This window comes from Leptodactylus fuscus, chromosome 10 (assembly GCF_031893055.1).
Source record: "Leptodactylus fuscus isolate aLepFus1 chromosome 10, aLepFus1.hap2, whole genome shotgun sequence".
In the NCBI taxonomy this organism is placed as follows: Eukaryota; Metazoa; Chordata; class Amphibia; order Anura; family Leptodactylidae; genus Leptodactylus; species Leptodactylus fuscus.
This window is the reverse complement of record NC_134274.1, coordinates 10,326,643-10,354,336: the sequence shown is the minus strand read 5'-3', so window position 1 is coordinate 10,354,336 and position 27,694 is coordinate 10,326,643. Positions and strand designations below refer to the sequence as shown.

The 27,694-nt window shown below is 43.6% G+C and overlaps 1 protein-coding gene across 3 annotated transcripts in view; it reads left to right on the top strand.

The window, feature by feature from the left end:
• The window catches only part of CRTAC1 (cartilage acidic protein 1), a 310,217-nt gene extending 283,178 nt beyond the window's left edge, over positions 1 to 27,039 (top strand). Inside the window, exons 12-16 of one of the 3 annotated variants that reach the window (XM_075257862.1) lie at positions 8,629 to 8,774; positions 10,349 to 10,391; positions 11,616 to 11,759; positions 24,335 to 24,460; positions 26,644 to 27,039. In XM_075257862.1, coding sequence (XP_075113963.1) covers positions 8,629 to 8,774; positions 10,349 to 10,391; positions 11,616 to 11,759; positions 24,335 to 24,460; positions 26,644 to 26,777 — 593 coding nt within the window. In that variant the 3' untranslated portion in view covers positions 26,778 to 27,039. Of the gene's footprint in view, positions 1 to 8,628; positions 8,775 to 10,348; positions 10,392 to 11,615; positions 11,760 to 12,639; positions 13,482 to 24,334; positions 24,475 to 26,643 lie in introns of those variants that run through there. The other 2 variants (XM_075257864.1, XM_075257865.1) reach the window with 2 other exon arrangements.
• The last annotated feature ends 655 nt before the right edge of the window (positions 27,040 to 27,694 follow it).

The window sequence follows — 27,694 nt, the reverse complement described above, 5'->3', positions numbered from 1 at the left end:
CATGAATGAGATCATGAGGCCTGTAGAAGTTACAGTACTCCATCTCTAGAGAATTTGCTTAACACCTGAATTTTTGTAATTTTTTTGTATTTTCTCTTTCAACATCGGATTTTGCATCGGGGAACACTAACCATTTGGGAATTTTGGCTCTCGTTTTCATAACTTTGCATCGAGTATCTTTTTTTTTTTTTCACTCAGCCTTGTCATCATAAATGACATCAAAATATCCGTTTTCAAGAATTAAAAATAAAAAATTCTAAAAAAAAAAAACACCCACCGATCTGTCATGACCCATTTATTTCCTCATTAATGTCAATGGATGATGAATGAGACAAGTGATTTTAATCAGTTACCATTGATTTAACGGGAGGAAAAACTGATTAGGGCTAGAAGATTGCAGCGGCAAAATATTACTTTGGATTTTTGGTAAATTCCCTTTTTTATTTCTATTATTCTTATTTACTTAAAGGGGCAATCTCGTGCATAAAAAAACTGTTGTAGATGGGTGTAATTGTGGGGCAGCCAAGGCGGTCTTATCTTTCATGTGCTAGGGGTGCGCTACATTGCTCATACTGCATTTAGTCAGGGTCGAGAGCAAGGCAGGCCGGGAAGGGGTGTTGGCCTAACTCATGCCTGGGTGCTAGGTTTCAAGTCTGGTACATAGGAGAGCACCTGAATTATTAAGTGGTTGTGTCTTATCACTGGAGACCACAAGGTCCCCCAATAATCAGAAAGACCCCTAACACCTCCTTGTGGAGCAGGAGTGACCGATACTACACTCTCCGCTATTGGGCTACCGTGACTAAACTCTACAGGAGTGCCCTATATAGCAGTGAATGGTACACCTGTCACGAAAGCGCCCTGGCGCTCAGGGGTGAACCTGCATGTTTCACCGCCCGAGGCGGACTAAAGAAAGCCGCCACACCCCCCCCCCCTCCGGAGGAGGGGGCGGTGCAAAGGGGCGGAGTGAAGGGGGTGGGGCAGAGTGAAGGGGGTGGGGCAGAGTGAAGGGGGCGGGGAGTGGTGCTAGCAGGCAGAGAGCAGGCCCCAAGAGGCCCCACTGCTCCGGCGGCCTCCCCAATCTACCGCTTGGTGACGCTAAGCCAGTCCAGGACAGCTTGTCCTGGACTGTCTTAGGAGGAAAAATGCCGCCCTCTCCGGGGCCCTGGCATAGCGCCGCCTGAAGCGGTTGCTTCAGGTCGCCTCATGGGAGGTGCGGCGCTGCGTTAGGGCTAATTACAGTACCCCGTTCTCCTCATCACTGGGGGGGCCTAGTAGTTGGGCCCCCAGCAATCGGACACATCCTGTCCTGTGGATATGGGATAAGTGTCCTTAAGCTGACATACAGAAATGTGTCCGTAGGTTAATATACGATAGGTCAAGTAGTAGAAAAAGTATTCCAGTCCGCACTCCTGGGATTTGCTTTAAAAATTAACCTTTAATTATCCATATAAAAATGGGTAAATCCAATATAAAAGATTGAATGTGACAGTGATAAACACAAAAAGTGCATTTAAAAACCCATGAACCGGCTGACGTGTTTCTGGGTATGCTTTACCCCTTAGTCATAGCCAGGCTATGACTAAGGGGTAAAGCATACCCAGAAACGCGTCAGCCGGTTCATGGGTTTTTAAATGCACTTTTTGTGTTTATCACTGTCACATTCAATCTTTTATATTGGATTTACCCATTTTTATATGGATAATTAAAGGTTAATTTTTAAAGCAAATCCCAGGAGTGCGGACTGGAATACTTTTTCTACTACTTGACCTTTCGTCTTTCCCTGGAGTCCGGGATCATTCAGCCGTGCACCCTGAAGATTGTTTTTAGGTGAGCCTATGTTTTAAACCTTCTCTTTTTGCTTTTTACGTTTAATATACGATAGCCCCAGGAGGAGTAATAGCCATTCCCGTAAAGCTATAAAAGCTATGACATGACTCCGCTCCAGTCTACACAGCAAAGCTGAGAAGTGAGTTGCTGAAAGCAGGAAATGTTAGCCGGTTGTGTTTGCTCCAGTGGTCAGTTCAAAAACTGACCACTGATATTATAGAAACTTGGGGCCGAGCATCTGTCTGGGTGTTGTAGTTCTATGGAGGAAGGGGTTTGGCCCCAATTACTGATATATTTGCTGTACTGTGTGCACTGTGACCTATTTATATGTACATTAATGAGCGCACAGTAACTTATTCTAATGGTGTTCCGGAGTTTCTGAAGACTGACGTCTCCCTAGTATGGGGTATCTATAATAAGACCTTGGTGAGTTATTAATATCACGTACAGGAAATTTCACATAGGAAATGTACGAATTACCTTGGAGATGGGAGAGAAATGTCAACTCTCCCGGAGTGCCCAAGAGACCTCCGAAATAAAAGGTGACGGCGGAAGAGCCGGCAAATCTCCCAAAATCCTCCTCCTCTGCCTGTCTATACATGACAGGGGTACGTTATGTGGCAGGCAAGGCACATAAAGGGGCAGGGTCTGGTTTCTGCTGAAGGGGACACAGTCACCCTAAAAAATTTGCTGTTGTCCTTGAAAACCCTTTCAAAATGTTGGCAGGTATGGATTTGACTAAATTTGGTGGTGCCAGGAGATGGTGGGCATCAACAGTACCCAATGCTAGCAACACCACTGACGATGGCGTAGATTTGCCGGGCCTTGTACGCCAGGTTTCTCTAGGACAGACCAGTTTTAGAATCTATGAACATCTGAGGGAATCCATGTGTCATGTGCTGCCCCCTCTCAGGCCTTGTGATGGGCGGAACATACTAGGCCTCATTTATCAAAACGTATTGAATCTGTCTTTGTTGGGCAACAAGGCCAGTTATAAATGAGGCCCAATAATGAAACTGTCTAAAGGCAAAGCAGTCTAGGTTGTCCAAAGCAACCAATCACCGTGCAGCTTACAGTTCATATTCTGCTCTTGAAAAATGAAAGCTGCGCTGTGATTGGTTCATTTTTACTTTCTCTTACTAAATCTTCTTCCTCTTTTCACGGTCGCACGTGCTTTGTACATTACATCAGGATTATTCGCTGTTGGTACGGTTCCGTATTCCAGATGATATTTCTGGTAAAGATAATATACATGTATACAAAAAAGGTCTATCCCACCACCGTCCTCAAATGTCCAACCTTGACCATGTGACGTATTGGGAGATGTTGATTCAACAATAGTATATAGGACTACCATCATGGAGTAAACACGACATGCCAGACGTTATATAAGGATATAGACCCAGATCAGACCCCTCACCTATATACAGAACCGAAAACAAACCTTTATACAGAGCCCTTAGCAGATCCTCCCGGCGTACAGACCCAGAACATAAAGGTTATGGGCCCAAATGGAAAATTTTCTCTATGTTCCCCCCCAGCTATATATAGTACTGGTCTCACGTTATGGATCCCCCTAAGACTCCTGGACACCCTCAGTACCCCCCAAAGTTACGCCCCTGTTTACGACCTCCTAGACCGACCACCCATATACAGATTCTAACACATACTCTCATACATACGGTTCGCAAACTCGCCCCCTTTCCTGTATACAGACCCCAGACCGGCCATTTAAACAGACTTCAGGCTAGACAAGAAGACACGTAAGGTTTGTGTATCCCTGCAGCCCCTCATATTCTAATGGCACAACTGGAGACATAGGGGGAGATGTATGAAGACTGCCATATTCAATGCCAGTCTTCGTATCCCCTGCATTGGCGTAGATTTATGTGACGGCACGTGCTTCATCATATCTGAAGTCTACGCTACGCCATATAGCTGGACTAGATTTCCTCATGTCGGTCACTGTCAGGACATTTGTCAGAGTGAAGCAGAAAGTAGGGCAGAAAATGGGAGTCCTGTAGGCTTTTCCCTTTTTTGGGAACCTTTCGGGCCTTGCAGAAAAATTTGCAGATCTGCACAACACTTGGCCTGTGCACACCAGCATATGGTGGAGAGATGGAGATCCTTTACTGTAGACTGCACCTTTAAGAGCCAGGATACCGTGATAACGTCACCCAGCTTTCCCAGGAAGAGATATATATAGAAGTACAGATTGATGGAATAAAATAACTCATGCCTGTGATATACTGGGGAATCTAGTCTTAGGGGCAGTGCTCGGCGTATTGATGTCCATGTTTGTTACGAGTCTCGGGTTCGTGTTTGTTACATTGTTTGTCAAGTTTGCTAAATGTATAAATCGATCAGGTCTCATCCATCATGGCCGATCAGCAGAAGTCTATACCGTACTAAGGCCGTGCTGTAGAAATAAAGGGGCCTCTCAATCATTAGGAGACCTGGCGCTCCATTGGCATTATTATGATGGCGACATTTTTCATCTTCCGTCACCGGCAGCTGAACCAGCATTTAATCCCTTTAATGACTTATAATGCCGGGCGCACAGAAGAATCACCCGCTTAGATTTAATGCATAGATTAATAACTTCTCTGGACGGTGGAAAATCTCATTTAAGAGAAGACACAATAGGGCTGGATATAGGCTGACGCAGGATACAGGGCTACATTATGTGTCGTCTGATGGGAACTAATGGCTATAACTGGTTCAAGGATATGCACCCTTAAAGGGGAACTCTAGCAAACAACGTCACATGGTGTTTCTATATGTTCCTAACAAAGTCAGTATCTGTGGCCCTATACCTTAGGCTCTTACCACACTGTATGAACACGTTGATGAATTTCCAGAATTGTAGCGGTTCAGTAGGTTTTCCTGCAAGTTATTCTGGCAAACGTGATCCAAAATGGTTAAGTTTTGGCTGCAGGATTCACAACTAAGGGTTAATACACATATGGACAAAACAACACACCTAGATAGAAATGGCAGATTCCTGCAAATTTCAGCATGTTCATATATATAGATATATATATATAGAGAGAGAGAGAGAGAGAGAGAGAGAGATATCGTAGGGAGCAGCTCACACGGTGGGGTCGGCAATGACAGAGTTCACATGGGCAGTGGGTTTCAAACACCAAGGATGCTTTTATTTCAATGCTTCAAGGCGTCAGCACCAAACACCGTGCAAACAAAATCAACCTAAGCCTGTCCGGCTCTGACTATATAACAGGATATCTCACTATCCCAGAGCAGGCCGAATACCCAGCACCAAACTCAGGAGCAAAATGTCCCAAACCACCCCAAGTACTACTCCCTCCCTCTCTCTCAGACTGCAAACCTGTCAACCCTTCTTCCAGACTTCCTTCCCCAGTAATGACTATCAGGAAGTCTCACCTGAGAACACCCGGGAAAACCTGTAGTGGAGCAATGGTGTGGACTGGAAGACTCCAAGCACCAACCTGTCCCCAGTCCAGGAAATCCAGCCCCTGTCACTTCAATAAAAAACCCAAACAGACTGTTCTGCTGCTAAAGTAACACATGTCCTTCTGGATTTCCACTACCCTGCCTGGCTGAGGAAACTAGATATACACCCGTCCACAACTTTACCATATACTATATATTTGCTCCTCAAGGGTCAGTTCAGAGTTTTTTGGCGGCAGCTTTTGACGCGAAATCCGCCTCAAGATCTGCTGCCAAAACCGGCTCCCATTGACTTCAGTGGGAGCCACTCGCTAGTAGTGGAAAAAAGAAGTGAGATGAGCCTTCTTGCCACAGATTCTGCTGCACGAGGATCCCTCTCGATTAGGTCCATTCATTTGTGCTTAATCCGGAACATAATGCCGCAACGGCTAGCCACACGTAATATTCACACGCAGAGTACAAATTCCGTCGTGTGAACATACCCTTAGCTAGTGATCAAAAGAATAGACATTCCCCAAAATGGTATAACTACAAAATACACCTGGCCCTGCAAAAAAGAAGATGCCCTATGCATCCCCGTACAGCGGCAGGGTCACCTATATGTTATGTTATTGAATTTTTTTCATAAATATTTTTTCCTCCACTAAAACCTAGGTGCGTCTTATAGTCCACAAACTACGGTATAATTGATAGCACAGTGCCAAATGACACTCCTAGCTCTGCTACATCTGCACTATTGCATATACCAGCCCCACTCTGAATTCTTCGTATGATGTAATTTGCTGACGTTTGCTGAATTCCTATAGAACAAAATGGAACGTTTTGCCGTCTTGATACCCGGAGACTATTTTCTTTTGGAAAATATTCCCATTTGTTTTACACTTAGGTAACAATGTAATAATGACCTCATAAAATACCGCATATCAAGACCTTAGAGCTCATCTAGTCCACCCGACCTCATGGCAGGAAATAGGATCTTAACCAGAGAACTTGATCCCAATGAGAAAAATTAATGGCCCCCATCTTAATTAAGTCGAATTCAGTTTTACGGTTCTTTCTGGGAAGAAATCTCTTTATTTTGTCGGGTAAGTGCCCTTTCCGCGGTAATAATTCACGGTAATCAGCCCTGAAACTGGAGGGAAATCTATCAGGCTTAGTTTTAAGAGACAGCCTTTGTGAATGAAGTCATTTAATATTTTGCCAGGGCCTTCTATTAATGGAGAAGAGTTGGATCGTGGGCTGTGTGGGACTATAGCATTTCTAATCAATCCGGCCGAGCAATAAATCGTGTTCTAGACAGATCTGTTTTATATCATTATTCTGCAGGAAATACTCTGGACTGCGGCAAGGAATATGGTGCATCCCCTGCTAAAGGCGCCTGGATAATGATCAGTGACATATGGGCCCTATAGAAAACTGGGGTCTCCATTAGAAATGACGCTTACTAGCAATGGAACTCCTCAGGGGACGTGTTATAGAACTGGTGCTTAAGCAATTCCCCCAAAGGTAATGGAATTGCTAAGTAAGCAAGTTCCTAATATGCAGCAGGTAACTGAAGAAGTCAGCGGATAGGAAGTACATACATTATCTATAATCCTACACTGCTCTGGTTCACATCTGCGTTCGATATTCCGTTTGGAGGGTCCGAATACAGAATGCATTGACAAGCGGTAAGCTTATGAAAGCACACAGACCCCATAGACTATAATGGGGTCCATGTGTTTTCCACGTGGTGTCTGCACAGAACATGCGGAGAGAAAAGTACTTCATGAACTACTTTCCTGTCCACATGATACTGTGCGGGAAACACACAGATCCCATTATAGTCCCATTGCTTTCATAAGCTCACCACTTGTCAATGCATTCAGTATTCCATTTGGGGGGTCCCCAAGTGGAACACAGATGTGAACCAGGCCTAAGGCTACCCTGAGATATTCATCAGAGCCCACACCAGAGTAGGATGGACTTCGCTACACAGAACCCAAATTGCAACCACCGAACAAGGTGCCAAAAAGGAGAAGGACCAGATCGGAACCCCTGTTGCAGCCAATATACAAGTGAGGATCTAAAACTAGGAGAGTATGGGAATAATCAAAATGAAAGAAAAGGAACATCAAAAGTTCAGGCCGTGAGTCTTCAGGTGCTGAAGACTCATCTATTCAGGAAGGCCTACAACCTCCAATAACACTATCACCGCACCCCCATCTGTACAGTCTCCCCCTCTCCTTCTGTCTCTACCCCCTTCCCCCATAGATTGTAAACCCTCGCGGGCAGGGCCCTCTACCCCACTGTGCCAGTCGGTCATTGTTAGTATTATATCTGCCTGTATATTCTGTGTATTGTATGTAACCCACCATGGAATTAATGGTGCTATATAAATAAATAATAATAAGTCCAGGTGGTCACAGATAAAACCAAATTAGCATCAGCCTCTGTTGTTTTTTTTTGCCTTCCTCTGGGTAAACTTGGTGGGTTTATAGGTTGTCTTTATCCAACCTTACCTACCATGTCACCATGTAAGCGTTCTGACCTGAGTTGCCCTTACCGTGGCCCACTTTGGTCTCCGCCCGTCTCCAGCTTGAGTGGTGAATGGGAATAATGTGGTGCATTATAGGGCACATGTACACCCATCTATGCCAGAAGAATAATAGATCTAGTAAGATCTGGTCGGCTCACCCCATTGTATACATCATACGTCAACTTCCCAAATTCATACAAACTTTAATTCACGAAAACATGAACCTGAGCCCTGTAAGAAAAAACCGAGCTGCTTTGTACTGAAAGCCAATGAGGTCTCCTATAAATCCCAGGGTTTAGACTGATATTTATAGGAGATGATTGTTACTGACGTCCCCGACCAGGAATGAATCCGCATTCTCTGCATCAAATCCCCGTAGTTATTTTTATTTGCATTATGATTATTATTATGTCCTGAAGATAAAGAGAACAGCGAAGTACGCCTCGACTTCCCAGTATGGCGGAATATTCTATTGTAATTATGTGAAGTTCTCCGATTTCTGCTTATTGGCTTGGAACTGGGACTAAGAGGGCGATAAAACTGTAGGAAAACTGAGGAACTCAATTTATGTTCCCATTGCAAATCCATAAAAACTCAAAGAATAACACAATATTGTAATGTATTGGAAAATAATTGTGCGCAGGTTCTCCTATTCACCGCCGAAATAAAAGCCCCGTACGATGACTGTTTTTAATAAGTCGTAAAGCGGGAACGGCCGGCTTTTTACAACGTCAGTAATGTTTCAGGCAGTAACTATGAGGCTTTCATAGTGAGATTTTTGTCCGTCGATAATCCGCTCGGCCCTCACATCCAGAAACATCTTGATTTTATTTGCTTTTCTCCTCCAGGCAAGGATGAGGCGAGCAGCTTGGAGGTGACTTGGCCGGATGGTAGGATTTTCACTCGAGGCATCGCTGAAGGGGAAATCAACTCTGTATTGGAAATTACATATCCTCTGGATGAAGACAGTGTCACCAAGCCCACGGCTATAGAGGTGAGGGATTTATGAGCAAACAAGCTGTGTCGCTGGTAAACCTTGAGAAGACCCCAACGTAGCTTATAGAAAAAAATACCGCCATACCAGGCTAGGTGAGAAATGGGACCAGAACCCATTGCAACATGCGTCTTGGTGGGGAAGGGCTTGCCCTTTGATAATCCCTATCACCCCAATAATGACTCATGCCTTAACAGTCCCGAACGCTCCCTTTGTTGCCCAGTTCACGCCTCAGTTGCCCAGTTCATTCCTTCCTCCCGCATTTCTTATCCCTTTATAGGACAAGGATATTCATCAAGAACATTCCGGGCACATGCTCAACCCTAAATTATAGAGCCTTGTAACCCTCTCGACTTGCTCTACCCCTGGTTCAGGGGAGTATCTGACCACAGGACTATTAAAATTAATTATGATTCGAGATGAGCGAAGTAGTATTCGATCGAGTAGGTATTCGATCGAATACTACGGTATTCGAAATACTCGTACTCGATCGAGTACCACTCACTATTCGAATGGAAAAGTTCAATGCAGAACCAGCATTGATTGGCTGAATGCTATACAGTCGGCCAATCAACGCTGGTTCTTCTCCTACCTTTAGAAGTCTTCTCCGTACAGCTTCCCTGCGGCGTCTTCCGGCTCTTCATTCACTCTGCCAGGCACCGGGCTTGTAGTGCAGGCATGCGCAGTCGGCTCTGCCCAGGCCCGATGCCTGGCAGAGTGAATGAAGAGCCGGAAGATGCCGCGGGGACGCTGCAAGGAGAAGACTTCTCGGAGGATCCAGCCCGACCCTCACTCGTGGACTTGGTAAGTATAATTTCATAGAATGTTGCCTACCCCTGAAACGAGAATTTTCCCCCCTAGACTATAATAGGGTTCGATATTCGATCAAGTAGTCGAATATTGAAGGGCTACTCAAAACGAATATCGAACCTCGGACATTATTCGCTCATCTCTACTTATGGTGATTTCAGAGGTTTCCATGTAAACTTGGACTTGTTGTATTCAATACGTGACCCCATAATCTCTAATATCATCTCACCTCTCTCCTTGATACAGTAGTTTTAAAGGAATACTAAAAAATTTTTAAATTATTTTTATCTCCCCGTGCTCCTATTTTGTTTCATATTGAAATAAAACTGGAAAATATGTAAAGAAATCATTGTCATGTGTTCTAGGAGATCAGACATTTCACCCTTCTTTCTCCACACAAGTCTCTGTCTGGAAAACTGAGGAACTCAATTTATGTTTAGCTCCACCCCTTCATTTATAGAAATAATGTATTAACCCTTCTATTTCTGAAGTCATCGTTATTGCAGCATTTTCTCTAAAAATTTTTGAAGCCCCATCCAAAAATGGTAAAAAAAAAAACGAGTTCTTTATTAAATGGCGAGATATGTGGATGAATGGAGACGTCGCAGTCTTTGGGATTTCTATAGAGGTCAAGCGAATGACTTTTTCCGTACAGCTAATCACTTGACTAAATAAATCCGGAAAGGAAATTGCCTTTTGATCTTTTTCAATATGACAAAAATGATTCTAATTTGCTTTTCCCTCATTTATCTCTCCTTGCACAGTGCGGCCAGGGCTTCTCGCTGAACGAAAATGGACATTGCGGAGGTAAATGAGGCTTTAATGCGCCTGAATATAACACACCTGGATTGTAAGAGGAAATGTCATTATAGACAAACATTTCCTGCCTGGATGCCCAGTAAGCAAGCGCTTGGGATAAAAAAGCAGAATAATAATCCATCTGTTTTACTGAATTGCTCTTTTGAGACAACTGAGAAATCTGCATAAAATGATCAGTTCGGTGCATTCCAGGTCGCCAAGCTCCGGGGCGATTTTTTTTGTTTTAAATACATCATTTTAGACATTTTTAGTACATATTTTAGAGTCCTTGGAGAACGTAGAGTCACGATGTAGCGGAACAACTCACAATTGTCTAATGAAAGGCTTCTCAAACTTCTACGTTTATGGCCTCACCGGTTAAGGCAAGATGAATCCAAATGGTCAAAATGCATGAAAACAGGGGGGTATATAGAGTACCCCGAGTGCCAGTCAAGAGGGTATATATGTTCCAAGCTACAGCTCGGTCACAGACACTGCGTGTTTAGGTGCCATGCCACCACTGCGAACCCAATCCTACTACTTCTGCTCCAATAATGGAGGTGACTTGTAGGGTGACTTCCTGCCCTTCTACGAATCCTTATAGGAGAACGTCTTCAAGGGTTATGTCCTAGCACAGTCACTGTGATCTCATCAAAAACTGGAGGGTACCAAGCCAGCTTACTACATTTGAGATGGACAGTCCCTGAAGATTGGTTAATACACTTATGTCCCATAGAGCCACTGTGTTTGGCACCCACTATCCTAAATGGGCTTATTGGGATGCCCTTCTATGTGTAAATATCATGAGCTTCCTCATAACTTACTGGGTTCTTCGTAGTTCAAAACACTAGATCATGAATGGTGGGACACCAAAAGTTTAAGATCAGATTCAAAACGTTTTGCCACTTAAATACCAAACATGGACCACAACGTCTCAAACATCTATGAACAAAGGACATTGTAAAATTAGGTCATAAGGATAAGGGGTCACACATCTATCAGAGACAGGACTTTCCCACAAGGTCACCAGGACTTAAATCCTTCCAGTGAGAAGAATTGCTAGCTGGCTGGACAGAGATTAGGTACAAGGTAATAGGCTTTGTGGAGGCATGCCTATATTAGAGGGTAAAGTCATGGTGGGTCTCATCTGCTGAGGGATCTGTCACTACATACCGTACATTGGTAAAATGCTCTGACATGATGGTAACGATCTATATTCTTACCTATTCCTAGATACTGATGAGTGTATACAGTTCCCATTTGTTTGTCCGAGGGAAAAGCCCACTTGTATCAACACATATGGAGGCTACAAATGTCGTCCCAATAGAAGATGCAACCGTGGCTTCGAGCCAAATGAAGATGGCACAGCTTGTGTTGGTACGTGTGTCTCTATCTGAAAAGTAATAGACAATACGCATTATTTATATCAGGGGTCTATACAAGGGGAGGTAAATGATAGGACTCTATTATTACAGTATTTCTGTCGCGTATTATTTGTAGATGGATATAGTTTTTAAAAACTGTTACTGTCTAGATCAGTGTTTCTCCTCCAAGGCTCTTTGGAACCAAGAAGTTGCCGAGAAGACTTCAGAAACAGAAGGGCTGTAACATTGACACTATGGATGGCAGTATTATGTCAGCTCTAGAGGGGATGGTCAGCAACAAATGTCACCCTGTATACATAGTAGAAGTATAAAATCTGAAGCTAAGGTAGACATAGGAAAGAAGTTCCTTGGGAGGAGAACCTGATAAGGCTGGAAATCATCGGCATAGACTGACTCCTGGTTATCATACAGTAGGCACTTAGTGATCCTCCAACACCCCTTACTAAGGATTATTTGCCTCGGTAAACCATATACATGTTGTTTTCACCGCTGGTTTAGTGAATGACTTCCTAGTAAGCCTTTGATTCTCCTCTTAGTAGACCATGAACATGAGTACTTCAGGATAGTCTTTCAAGAGGTTGCCAGGGATTAAGTATATTTTTGGAACAGTATATATTTTTTGGAATTCTCCATAGAGAGTAGTCCATGCATCGGTCTTGTGATGTCATCACATCAACATTGTAGCTAATAGACCTGGCCGTACCGATTCTATTGGGTGGTGTGGTCATGGGATGCTGCAATCTCTTACTAACAATTTTTGTTTTTTTTCTCTTTCCCACCCCTTCTTATGCCCCTAACACCCCTCCCCACATTTCCTACAACCCAACCTCCTCCTCCATGCTATCTTTGGGATGTCTCTGCCATACGAGCAGCTCAGGTGGCTTACTTTGGATCTTACCCTTCTTCAGCCTCCAGGTTTCAACCACACTTCTTGCACTCTTCTTCAGCGACGCTGCTAGGTCTTGGATTATATTTGCACATATACTCTCTCTAAATTGTTCAGCCACATAAAGGCTTTCTGTGCTTGGTTCTTGCAACTTATACAGTATTCGAGAGGACTGTCAGCCAAGCTGCTCTGCTCTGGGTCTGGGAACCAGACGACCCTGCTACAAACATGCCGGAAAGGACTCTGTCTGAAGCTTAGAGTGAATAGTGATATTTTCGTAAAATCGAGTTGTTTGTTAATATGTCATGCATGTTTTCTGAGAAAACTGAAGAGAAACCCCATTCGAGCCCTTGCTAAAGACACTCTCAAGTATCCCCTGTAAATTCATGTTTTATATTTGACTTCTGATTTTTTATATGTTGCCCAAAAAAATTCTTCGGTTAACTCTTTTGCTGCAAGAGAAGCCAACAGAGCGGCGCATGGCGGGCCCTCCTGGCCCAGAAATGGTTGGTCCCAGTTGCTCCTCGTAAACTGTTCTAACACCATTTTTGCAGGGTCGGCCTGCCTGGCCTGTGCTTTGCCTGCTCCCAGTCCTTGTCAAGGAAGAAGCCTTATCTCATCTCTGTAATTATTTCCTTATTTTTAATTTGTAATGAGAAGAAATGTTACGAGTTTTTTGCAGTCTTCCAGTCATCGGTCTGAAAAATATATTAGAAATAAAATGTACAGTAAACATACAGCAACGCGTCTTAGAATTCTCTTTAAAGGGATTAGTCCTATCGCAGGTAGCTATACCTTTAAAGTGGACCTTCAATTATATAACAACTTTTCATAAACGGACAGTACAGGTGAATATAAGAAATTTTGTAATATATCTTATTAAAGAAATCTGTTTCCTTCTCCAGTTATCAGTTTCTTTTTACATAGAAGTCTATGGATTCTGAAAGAACTGCTGCTGCCAAACTATTGTACACTGTGAATGAGGGAACTCTTCTGAAATTGCTGTAGCTTCAATATAAGACTCTAAGACTGCACAAGATGAGGCAATAAATCAATGAACAGACCCTCCTCCCCTTCCCCTCTCCATAGACTTCTGTATGTGAGGCTGAGCATAGAGATAGATTAGTGAAGATAAGCCTAATAAGTGGAGAAGGAGACAGATTTCTTTAATAAGATATATTACAATGTTTCTTATACTTTTTGTATAACTGGAGGTCCACTTTAATAACATTAGCGAGGACTGCTGTAGCTTTCACTAGCTAACCCTCATTGCTATAATAGTATGCAGTAACTGGACCCTCTAACTACTAATTGTGGGGCCATGATGTAAACTTTCTGATATAACTTGAATGGGGTCTTGGCTTTTTTTTAGCAGGGTTTCTTTATGAACTCTTCCACCGATTTGCAGAAGCCTAAATCTGCAGCTTGTTAGGCAAATGGAAGCAGGAATTATGGGTTATACTAATCTCCCTTCCCATGTCTTAGTATATTCAGCATAGATTGCCTCCAGTGGTATGTCAAAGAGAGGCGGTGGCGTAATGAAGACCAAAGTGCCCCAACACCCATTATGTTGCCCTTTCTTGCCACTCATGAATGTTGGGCCATAACCCTTGGGCCATTTCTCCGATCTCCTATTTGCTAACAAGTTCCGCTCCTTGGGGGAGGGAGTCCTGCACAGGTTCTTGCCACCCAATAGCAGAGCGAATCGGGTTATGCTGTATCTTTCTAAGAGATACATTGTAACCACACGACTGTGCAGCTTCACTTGATACATAAAAAATTGTAAGTATACCCTCAATGTTATTTTATTATATAATAATGTATTATTAAAAGGGTTCTATACTCTTGAAAAAGTCTCGACAAGAATCCCATTGACTGTATGCCCCTCCATTGTGGCTACCCCCCTATAGCTAGGCTGAGAACCATGTCTTAAATTGGCCTTCATTTTTGATAATAAAAAAAAAATCTGAGAATTGGGTCTCCATATTTTTTTCAGAAAATCCACGTCCTCAGCATACTAGTTCCCTCCTGTGCAATTTAAGTTATTATGGATTGGTTGTTTTTGACATTTGTTATTTGTAGGTGGGTACAAAGGTAGACCGCTCTATTTCCGTCACGGCTAGTAATTTCCATTGTTCCGTGCCCTCGTAACAGCAGAACAATGATGGAAGTGCTGGATCTGTTGTAGGATGGACATCAATGGCACCCATAGGACCCATAGGACTGTAATAGGGTTTCTCCAATTACTGAGTAAGTGTCCTAATGGAGCCGGTAACACAGATGTGAATAGAGCCTAGGATATGGTGTGAAAGGGCTCAGGCTTTAGACAATGGACAGTGGACGGTCATACTTTTAATTTTTAGATTTTGGTTTTTGTTGGTAAATTGTTGGTCGTGATTAGGGTTGAGCCGATCTTGACTTTTCGATTTTAAAATCCGAGTTTCCGATCATTTTTCATTCGAACCCGATCTCGATCCCAATTCCAATCCCAATGCAAGTCAATGGAATTTTTTTTATTAATCGGAGATCGGATTTTAAAAGCAATCCTATTCACTATACAGCATGGAATCTAACAATTGAACGCTTTAGTTGTTAGAATCCACGCTGTGTAATGAATCACTAAGTAGCCAGAGGATTTTTTTTTTAAACCTCTGGCTACTTAGTCCCCCCTGGTGTCCACTTACCTGCAGAGATGGCTGCTCCGGTGCCCGGTGTTGTTCTTCTTCACCTTGCTGCCGCTCCACACTACTCTTCTCGCCTCGCTGCCCCCTACCTCCCAGGTTAGGAGAGTGCGGGCGGGTTAGGAGAGTGTGGGCGGGTACTGGGAGGGGGGACGTCACATCTCCCCACCCTATACTCGCCCACACTCTCCTAGGCCACAAGCCCCGCCTTCCTAGCTCTTTAAACACTAACCTGGGAGGCGGCGGCAGCGAGGCGGGAAGAGCAGCGTGGAGCAGCAGCGAGGCGAAGAAGAAGGAGAACACCGGGCACCGGAGCAGCCATCTCTGGAGGTAAGTAGCTACTAGAGATATTAGTTTAGTCTCCCATTAGAATGAATGCAGGCAGCCGGCGCGCAGGGGGTTAAGGCTGTGTACCGGCTGCTTCCATTCCTTCCTATGGAACCGCAGAATGAGTGGAGCGTATACTCAGTGTGAAGGCTAAGCAAAGCATTGTGGGAAATAGTAATGATCTCGATCCCACCTAAAAAGATCGTGTTCGGAATTCCGATCACGATCGTGAAATTTTCTCGATCGTCGATTGGAATCCGATCATTTCCGAACACGATCGCTCAACCCTAGTCGTGATAAACCATGCAAATAAGACAAAAACATGGCGTATACGTGAGTGATGTTGTGCATGTCCTCCAAATGATTATGAGGACAATTCAGCCAAAAATCAATGACAATGACATTGCTTTCTGCTTGGTTTTTCACTTTCTTATAGGCACAATAATTCAAAAACTTTCACTTTTTTGTCCCAAGGTTTCAGGATATTGTTGTAGCCGCTACATTCTGATGTTATAACACAAACAGGAAGCACAGCCATGTTGGTTGTCCATACTTTTCAGTATGTAATGGTTACTCTGCAAGAATTTCTTTTGCTCAGCTCTGTCATGGGAGCAAAATATTAAAATTGATGGGAATTCCAGATCCTTTACAATGGTTGACCCCAACCGCCCATGACAGATCCCATTGACTATAACGTAGAGTACTCTCATGGTATCCGCCATTTTACTGAACATAATAGGCCATGGGCTTTCTACTGTATGTCTACGAGCCTTCGACTCCATATGAATTGCATGTAACATTAAAAATTCTATTGGTTCTATTTACCCCTATATGGTCATTTTTACATGGAAATACAATATAAAATTGCTAAACAAAAATTTTTTTTTTTTTTTCAAAAAACGTCGTCTATGGTGTTCAATGTCTGTTATTTCTCATCTGGATACATACCGTATTGTCGGACCATATGCTGAACTACTGGACTTAGGTTGCATTTGAGCCTTCCTATGTTTCTATATTACTGTGAGATGCGTCGTTGCTTCTTGTTAATATAAGTTGCAAGACTAACTAAGCTTCTGAAGAAGTTACACAGTGTCTTGACGAACTTCCTTAATCAATTGCTCTTTCTTATCAGCGTTGCTCCTAATTACCGTCTTAGCTGATGCATATGCATGAAATATCCGCTTACGTTTTTTACACTTAGCTTTTGACATCCTGAGCTATTTCTTAAGATTGGAAGACGTGAGGAAAATGTATTAACCATTATTTACCTCTTAAAGGATGCTGTTAGGTTTCCTACCTAAGGATTGTCAGGACAGAGGGAGAGATGCTGAGCAAAGGAATATGGAGTTCTCGAGGATATGAGTTCATATTTTCATGTAAAAATGAAATGGAGAAAGTTTGTGAGTTTTATTGTTCCTGCTTACTCATATAGAAAGCCTGTGAGTCCTGCTCCCCCCCACTCATATAGAAAGCCTGTGAGTCCTGCTCCCCCCCACTCATATAGAAAGCCTGTGAGTCCTGCTCCCCCCCCCCACTCATATAGAAAGCCTGTGAGTCCTGCTTCTCCCACCACTCATATAGAAAGCCTGTGAGTCCTGCTCCCCCCCCCACTCATATAGAAGGCCTGTGAGTCCTGCTCCGCCCCCCACTCATATAGAAAGCCTGTGAGTCCTGCTTCTCCCACCACTCATAGAGAAAGCCTGTGAGTCCTGCTTCTCCCACCACTCATAGAGAAAGCCTGTGAGTCCTGCTTCCACCACCACTCATAGAGAAAGCCTGTGAGTCCTGCTTCCACCACCAGTCATAGAGAAAGCTTGTGAGTCCTGCTTCTCCCACCACTCATAGAGAAAGTCTGTGAGTCCTGCTTCCCCCACCACTCATATATCAAGCCTGTGAGTCCTGCTTCCACCACCACTCATAGAGAAAGCCTGTGAGTCCTGTTTCTCCCACCACTCATAGAGAAAGCCTGTGAGTCCTGCTTCCACCACCACTCATAGAGAAAGCCTGTGAGTCCTGCTTCCACCACCACTCATATAGAAAGCCTGTGAGTCCTGCTCCCCCCACCACTCATATATAAAGCCTGTGAGTCCTGCTTCCTCCACCACTCATAGAGAAAGCCTGTGAGTCCTGCTTCTCCCACCACTCATAGAGAAAGCCTGTGAGTCCTGCTTCCACCACCAGTCATAGAGAAAGCCTGTGAGTCCTGCTTCTCCCACCACTCATAGAGAAAGCCTGTGAGTCCTGCTTCTCCCACCACTCATAGAGAAAGCCTGTGAGTCCTGCTTCCCCCACCACTCATAGAGAAAGCCTGTGAGTCCTGCTTCCACCACCAGTCATAGAGAAAGCCTGTGAGTCCTGCTTCCACCACCACTTATATAGAAAGCCTGTGAGTCCTGCTCCCCCCACCACTCATATATAAAGCCTGTGAGTCCTGCTTCCACCACCACTCATATAGAAAGCCTGTGAGTCCTGCTCCCCCCACCACTCATATATAAAGCCTGTGAGTCCTGCTTCCTCCACCACTCATAGAGAAAGCCTGTGAGTCCTGCTTCTCCCACCACTCATATAGAAAGCCTGTGAGTCCTGCTTCCACCACCAGTCATAGAAAAAGCCTGTGAGTCCTGCTTCCACCACCAGTCATATAGAAAGCCTGTGAGTCCTGCTCCCCCCACCACTCATATATAAAGCCTGTGAGTCCTGCTCCCCCACCACTCATATATAAAGCCTGTGAGTCCTGCTTCCCCCACCACTCATAGAGAAAGCCTGTGAGTCCTGCTTCCACCACCAGTCATAGAGAAAGCCTATGAGTCCTGCTTCCACCACCACTCATATAGAAAGCCTGTGAGTCCTGCTCCCCCACCACTCATATATAAAGCCTGTGAGTCCTGCTTCCTCCACCACTCATAGAGAAAGCCTGTGAGTCCTGCTTCCCCCACCACTCATAGAGAAAGCCTGTGAGTCCTGCTTCCTCCACCACTCATAGAGAAAGCCTGTGAGTCCTGTTTCCTCCACCACTCATATAGAAAGCCTGTGAGTCCTGCTTCTCCCACCACTCATAGAGAAAGCCTGTGAGTCCTGCTTCCCCCACCACTCATATAGAAAGCCTGTGAGTCCTGCTTCTCCCACCACTCATATAGAAAGCCTGTGAGTCCTGCTTCTCCCACCACTCATATAGAAAGCCTGTGAGTCCTGCTTCCTCCACCACACATAGAGAAAGCCTGTGAGTCCTGCTTCTCCCACCACTCATATAGAAAGCCTGTGAGTCCTGCTTCCCCACCACTCATAGAGAAAGCCTGTGAGTCCTGCTTCGTCCTCCCTCCTATAGGCAGTACTCATAGCATTTATGAGTGGATGGGGACAACAGGCCTTACAATCTGCTACATACACCCCCATTCCTTACACCTGTGGTCCACATAGGAGGAGACTGATATTTTTGGGTGGGTGATATTAGGGGTAGTGATGTATAATGATGATATCTGCCTGTCCAGAACACTCATTATATTACATCACACCCTACAGACCTGCACTTTGTCTACTGCCATCTATAGGCGAGCAGTGTCCAATGTCAAATGAAGGTCATTGCCAGAGGTGACGGATGTAAATATTACTCTTGTCTGTTTTATTGCACTCATATTCATATTTTATACATGTAGATAGCCAGCGCTGTTTTGTTAAAGTATCTTTTAGATTAGGCCACATTGTTTGAGCCAGTTGGAGCTTATTCTACATACAGACGAAATTAACGGCGCATATTTTTATCTCACCGCTCGCTAAACAAATTGTGCTATTAATCTCTCTAAAAGCATTTGTTATCTGCTATCAGCGCCGTGTCCTGGACGCTCGCCAGATACATCACTTTAACTAAATCAATTGCACACTTATGTTAGCAAAACAGAATGTTTTTAAATGATCCGTTTATGGGGATTTGTACTTGGAATGGTCTCTGCACACTTTACCCAATTCATAGACACGATAAAGGAACAAAGAATTCAAGCTTTGGTGAGAATCGAAGGGGCTTGCCCATGAGTACAACTTATCCCTATCCACCTTATCCCTATCCAAGTTGCAGATTGGTGGGGAACTGACTAATGGGAACCCCATTGATGACAAGAATGTGGGCGCCCTGCACCCCTGTCTGGATGAATCAGCGGTCACTCAGGCATGCTACCTTTCCTTTTTATCAGACTGCTTGAGACTGCTAAGTGCCCTTCTGTGACTGTCTGACAATCCCATAGAAATGGAGTGGCTCCACGCCTGTACAACATCCACTCCATTCAGAAGGACATTCAAGGTTCTGGGCATAGGATAAAATGGACAAACCTAATTGTTTGAGGAGCCACCTATAGGTGGCAGTAGAGAGAGAGTTTTCTTCCTTCTGCTGGAGTCTTATTTTATAAATGGAACCAGCCTGTTATCGAATGGTCAACCCTGTTATACATGGTTGGTCTGGGTCAAAGTGGGGGACGCCAATTGGTGACATCTATTTGGATTAATAAAGTCTATGGAGGTGTCCTTTTTTTTGGGAGTGATTGTGGATGTTAGAACATCCATATTGGATTGGCATACCAATTCCCATGGTTTCCCCTAAGCTTTGCCTTTCCTTACCTTTTCTCTTGGCAGGATATATTCAGATACGTGTGCTACAAGATGATAAGCTTTTCAAGACAATGTTGTTTTGTAACATTGTATCACAAAGTAATCCTAGAGTCGAGCGTTGTAGCCTGTCAGGGGTGTTGTTGGCAGGTCGTGATTTATGATGGGAAAATTTGAATGTTATTCTTTGGGGTCTCCTCAAGCCTATTACTATAGGGGGCCACGGAGGAGGTGTAAAAATGAAAAAAAAACAGTGACCTTTCCTGACCTCCACCATGACGTCCTCTTCTTCCCTAACGTCCTTTGGCTCTTAGTGTTCTTGGGTGCCTTGAACATCATCAGCCATAGGTATGGGGTGTCATTGTCAAAAAATCATCGAAGCCTGATGACATTGATGCCACATTTTATGACTCTATGAAATGAACATAAGTATATTCGGCCCCCATGTGACCGATGAAGCCTATAGGGGGCGCAGTAAGTCACACAAACATCTAGAGCTGCTCTATTAAGCTTCCATACCACTGAGCCCTTATATACTTGTGTGCATGAAGCCTTAAATCTGGAGCAAATCAGTGACTAATAGAGATACAAGCAATTACGTGGGACACAAAAAGGAACGCGAGACCCCCCTCCCGCAAATAATTAGTGTTTCATTTCACTTTAATAAATGTGAAATTCAGATTTTTAATTGCATTTTGATGAAATACTAAGAAAAATTTGCAGATGTCGCTCGATGTTTTGCCCACGGGCTGCAAAAAAATCTTATTTACATTCAATAATGAGGATGATTTAGCCAGCTGAATAATAAATGGTGGCTTGGCTTTTAATTACGAGGTGCGCCCCCTGCTGGTTTATCACTTACTCTTACCATCCAGTAGAGAAAATAATTTGTGCACAAGAAGGATTTTCAGATTTATTGTACATGGAAGATGAACGGGGCTGATACTATACATTGATGAATCCGAAAATTTTGCATATGAATCATTATTATACTCTGGGGTCTCTTTAAGAGCTGGGGGGTAGCATAAAAATTGAAAAAATTCCCAGGACTCCGAAGCAACATTTGGTCTACTTCCCTAGGCATGTTGAGTTCTGCCTCTCTGCCGGTCACCATTGGCCCCAAATGATGCAGTGTCAAAGCGTCATGATATCAAGCCCCCCTATATAATGGACAAGGGCCAGTTACTCACTAGCGCCCTGGGGACGATGATAGGGGAGAAGCAATCAAAACACAATCGTAATTGGAGCTAGATTTGGAGTCAATCACTTAATACCCAATCAATCCTGTTATGTTATATTTTTGGATGGAGTTAACGTTCCCCCGATCACTGAAATGAGGGGGTAGAAGCTCTGAGCTCCTTTATTTTGGCTTGGAGTGGTGTACCCAAAGGACCCTCAAATTGTACAACCACTACCTCTTAAAGCCTGGGTAACAGTGTAAAGATTCTCAGTGTTACGGTTCTGTGTGTATATATAAAATAATAATTAACACAACCTGAACCGCTAAACTGCAGAGCATTGCAGCGAGGTCCACAAGCCCAGATGGCCAGCCGCATGCCTGAATATGATCCACCAGTTAAACTGCACTGGCAGTGATGTTGTGCGGCACCAATGTGAACAGACTGCAAGAGACTCTCTCCAGTTAACTTCACTGGAAAGCGTGCCTGTGTATAGCACTTTTGAGTGAAGCCAAATGAAGCCTTGCAAGAAGCACCTGCTAATTACAGCAGGGGAACCAGGCCCTAGTATATGCTTCACTCTGCTACACAAACAAGACTGCCAGGGGTTAACCTCACTCCTGGTCAGTCACACAAAAAACTCCTCAACCCGCTAGGAGCTGTAATGCAATTAGACAAGGAATAGGCTTTACTGATTCTCACTGGCAGAGCCAAGGAATCCTAACTTGGTCCCTAGACAGCTCCTACCATTCACAGGAACCTGGCCCTAACCTCCTGTCTCAAGGTATTTCCAGTCAAAGTGTGAGCAGCGGGCGGGCGTCGGCTCACACTATATAAAGGGTAGTCCCCGCCCAACAGGGGCAGTGGCATGACGTCACCGATCATGCTCAGTATGGCAAAAATGGGACTTATCCTCTGAGCGGCCCCAAAATGTCTGAGCATGCTCAGTAGGGAAAGGATGGCACTTAGCCTCTGAGTGGCTCCAAAATGTCTGAGCATGCTCAGTGGGCCGAAAGCTGGACTTACACTCCAGACACCTCACTGAACAACGCCGAGGGCGAGGTTTGGATTGGCCCACAGGTGGCGCTAGGCGCTGGACAGGAAGCCTGCGGGACCCCATCCTAACACTCAGACACAAAAACAGTTCAATAAAATTTTACCCAAATTTTTTTGTATACAGGGCAGAAATGCCATTGTCACCTTTGTGTTACATGTTATATTGGAGTCCGATACATTTGTATATTTGTAGATACAGTCCTATGAAAAAGTTTGGGCACCCCTATTAATCTTAATCATTTTTAGTTCTAAATATTTTGGTGTTTATAACAGCCATTTCAGTTTGATCTATCTAATAACTGATGGACACAGTAATATTTCAGGATTGAAATGAGGTTTATTGTACTAACAGAAAATGTGCAATATGCATTAAACCAAAATTTGACCGGTGCTAAAGTATGGGCACCTCAACAGAAAAGTGACATTAATATTTAGTAGATCCTCCTTTTGCAAAGATAACAGCCTCTAGTCGCTTCCTGTAGCTTTTAATCAGTTCCTGGATCCTGGATAAAGGTATTTTGGACAAACAATCCAAGTTCAGTTAAGTTAGATGGTGGCCGAGCATGGACAGCCCGCTTCAAATCATCCCACAGATGTTCAATGATATTCAGGTCTGGGGACTGGGATGGCCATTCCAGAACATTGTAATTGTTCCTCTGCATGAATGCCTGAGGATTTGGAGCGGTGTTTTGGATCATTGTCTTGCTGAAATATCCATCCCCGGTGTAACTTCAACTTCGTCACTGATTCTTGAACATTATTCTCAAGAATCTGCTGATACTGAGTGGAATCCATGCGACCCTCAACTTTAACAAGATTCCCGATGCCGGCATTGGCCACACAGCCCCAAAGCATGATGGAACCTCCACCAAATTTTACAGTGGGTAGCATGTGTTTTTCTTGGAATGCTGTTTCTTTTTGGACGCCATGCATAACGCCTTTTTTTTATAACCAAACAACTCAATTTTTGTTTCCAAAATGAAGCTGCCTTGTCCAAATGTGCTTTTTCATACCTCAGGCAACTCTATTTGTGGCGTACGTGCAGAAACGGCTTCTTTCTCATCACTCTCCCATACAGCTTCTATTTGTGCAAAGTGCGCTGTATAGTTACCGATGCACAGTGACACCATCTGCAGCAAGATGATGCTGCAGCTCTTTGGAGGTGGTCTGTGGATTGTCCTTGACTGTTCTCACCATTCTTCTTCTCTGCCTTTCTGATATTTTTCTTGGCCTGCCACTTCTGGGCTTAACAAGAACTGTCCCTGTGGTCTTCCATTTCCTTACTATGTTCCTCACAGTGGAAACTGACAGGTTAAATCTCTGAGACAACTTTTTGTATCCTTCCCCTGAACAACTATGTTGAACAATCTTTGTTTTCAGATCATTTGAGAGTTGTTTTGAGTAGCCCATGATGCCACTCTTCAGAGGAGATTCAAATAGGAGATCAACTTGCAATTGGCCACCTTAAATACCTTTTCTTATGATTGGATACACCTGGCTATGAAGTTCAAAGCTCACTGAGGTTACAAAACCAATTTTGTGCTTCAGTAAGTCAGTAAAAAGTAGTTAGGGGAATTCAAATCAATAAAATGATAAGGGTGCCCATACTTTTGCACCGGTCAAATTTTGGTTTAATGCATATTGCACATTTTCTGTTAGTACAATAAACCTCATTTCAATCCTGAAATATTACTGTGTCCATCAGTTATTAGATATATCAAACTGAAATGGCTGTTGCAAACACCAAAATATTTAGAACAAAAAATGATTAAGATTAATAGGGGTGCCCAAACTTTTTCATAGGACTGTATGTTCTTACCAATACTGACTATTTTATACCACTCAGATATAGACGAATGTGCTCTGGGTACTCACGAATGTCGGCAACTGTGCATCAACCAGAAGGGGTCCCATTCCTGCGGCTGTCACCCGGGCTTTCGACTGAAGTCGGGTTCAGAGGTTGAATGTATTGGTGAGTAATGGTTGGTGAGTACCATTTATACCTCTGGATTGGGGGGGTTGGCTATTGATAAAAATACAACTTTGACTACAAGAACATACTATAGGGTAAGAGGTTGTTAAGTTGAGCCAATAACGTTAGGCTAAGGCTCCTCGGAGCGAAACACAGCAAAAAAAAACTCTGCGGAAAAAAGTGCAGCAAAAAAGTTCCGAGATTTTTCCAGTGCAGATGTTCTGCCCCTATTATACCTATACAGACAGTGGACCTTTTCCACTAGTGAATTTTTTGCAATGTGTGGATGGGATTAGCCAGAATCTCATCCACTTTATAGGTACTGTAAAATACAGTGTTTTCGCAACATTGAGCCCCCGCCTTAAAGGCGTTTTCCCCATAAACGCAAGTTATTCCCTATAAATTGCAGATCAGTGGGGGACCTTGAATGGAGCGGTGGTCTGGCAGCACGCACACCCATCCTTTGGTTTCAATAGGAGTGCTGGAGATAGACGCTGTCACCCTGGGCACTTTGGTGTTTTGTTTATCCAAATCCATTCGGCTATTCCAAAGATATAAGCTCTTTAAGCGTTGATACAAATTAGGTTCTACTATATACTACAGTATACAATAACTAAAGCGTTATTGCCCACTTAGCTAGTAGACCCTAATTTTTATTAACAACAAAAGGGCTTATATCTGTGGAATAGCTGAACAGATTTGGATAAACACCGCTCAGATCGGATGAGACACGTCATTGGGCTTTTCAGAACTAGTGACGGGTCCTCTTTAAAGAAAATCTTAAAATTCCATCCTGTATCAGTGATATGTAAAATAAGCAGAGCCATTCTGAAGGTAATGCCTTAAGCAATGAATCAGAAGGTGCAATTAGTCCGGAGTCAGTGGGTCAGATAATATATTAATCTAAAGCTTCATTTCCAACCTTCCAGTGTCAGAATTCTCATCAGTTGCAGTAAATGTGAATACATTTGCGCTCTCATCACAGCGGCGTGCGCGTCGAATAAGTAATTTAAGGGACGTTCGGGGAATGATAAAGATTAATAGATCTCTAAATATATATTTTTATCATGTTGATTGCCGGAATTTTCCGCGCTGGTTCCAATGAAGTGAGTTCTGTCTTTTTATGGGTTCGACTGTGTCATCGTTAAGTGTCGGCCATAAATCGCCTAATCCTTTGTGATGCTCGTATATGGTCTTGTAGGACGTGTCTTCTGCATGACAATGAGTAGTAATGTCACAGTTACCCGGGAAGAGACTTTTTATGCGGTTTAATCCAATGTTAAACTTTTTGATTTATTTTGTGTTTCAATTTTTCATTATTTTTTAGAATTTTTGCTCACTGCCAATATAAGCGGTATGTAACATGGCGGACCAGTGGTGAAGGCCGCTGCCCCTTTTCATGTCACAGCGGTCAACTGGAGACATGGAGTAGAACTAAACCAATGTTGAGAGAAGAGTAAGAGCGAAGAGTCTTAGGCGGAGTACGGGAAGAACCGCGATGTGTTGTCGCCGCAGTTTTTAAAGCAAAGTGGGCATGGGATTTACTAGAACCCCATCCACTTTGCTCTGACTGTAAAATTCCACAATTTTTTGGGGTGAAGTCTACAGCGTAGGCTTGGGTCCCCAGCCTAAAGTGATTGTTCTGCCCATAAGCCAAAATTAGTGGAGAGCAGGGAAATGGTTAAGATAACAGTAGCCTTCAAAAAGTGTTCTTCACCCCACCATGCCAACCACTCCTCCCCTTCTTCTTGCCTCTGGTATTTGGTTTTGGTGCTCCAGCACTTGCCCCCACGTGACCACTGCAGCTAGACATTGGCTTTGGACATGTGCAGTATGTGGGCACATCATTGCTGCAGGAACGTGATTCTCTTGCAACGATGATGTCCCCGACTACCAAAGAGTGATTCAGGCCAAAGGAGACCTAGAACTGAAGGTCAGTGCCAAGGACAATTCCAAGCACAACCACTACACAATGGACGGCGCTTTGTTTAGTAAGTAGTAAAGAGGTCACAGCAATCCTGGATGGCCCCTTTAAGTCTGGCAGAGGAAAGTAGAATGTAGGCAGCAGGAACAAGGGAAGACCATTCCTATAGAAGTGCTTATTAATATTATTGTAGTAGTAGTATAGCTGTACGTTGTATTATATGATAATTTATTCACTTCTGTATTCGGTGTCTTTGTAGATATAAATGAATGTGCTGAAGCTCGTCCTCCCTGTGAGCACATCTGCCACAATGATATTGGATCCTACCACTGCCATTGTCATAGCGGCTTCTACCTTGCGAGGGATGGCAGAAGATGTCTCCAGCAAACCTAATCTGTTGGATTTTCGTTATTGCATGTATTCGCTCATGAGAAAATCTCCACAATTTGCATCATATCCACACTGGATTATTGCATCTATCTATCTATCTATCTATCTATCTATCTATCTACCTAAAGGGGCCCCATTACTGATTCTGAACTGGGGCCCACGAGCTTCAACTGCCACCATTCTGTAGGTCCTCACATAAAGGCATGACCTGGACCTGCACCAAAATGCTAAATATTTTATATAGAGATATATATAATAAAATTCTGTATCTGGATTTTACCCAATTCTTCTCCTCTACGTCCTGTGTGCAGTCTATAGGAGACATCATGGCATCTGGTCTCCATCCACCAGCATAGAGACATCTCCGAACTAGAGAGACCTGCAGGGTATATCCCTTTAGGCTCACGGTTCTGGCACAAATATAAAGGGCTTATAAGAAGCTTTTACATCTTATAGTAGTCTGTCCAGAGGTTGAACACGATATAAGATTCAGCTCAGCTCCTATATTTAGCCCAGCATTTAGCAGTAAGATGAATCGAGTCTGACAACTGGACATTGGGTTTCTTGTCAGCTTAGGATCCCATGAGACCGAGACAGATTCTCTTTGGTCTTCATCAATCTAATCTCTATTACAAGAAAGTGTAATGATGAATACCTTGTCCTGATTCAAGTGAAGAATGGCTGCTGTGTGTACAGGGACTGGTCTTCTCATGCATCTATTGAAGCTACTGGTTGTGTTGGGTCTAAAGTCTCGTAACTCGTCTCGTTCTCTTCCATTGAATCATTTATGCTCTGCTCACAATTGAGCACCATCAATGACAATTATTTGATGGGATTCCATGTTTCCAGTATAATACTACAAGGGAGTAGCTCTAAAGGTGCACCCAGGGCCCTGGTAAATAAGGGGCTCAAATGAATCT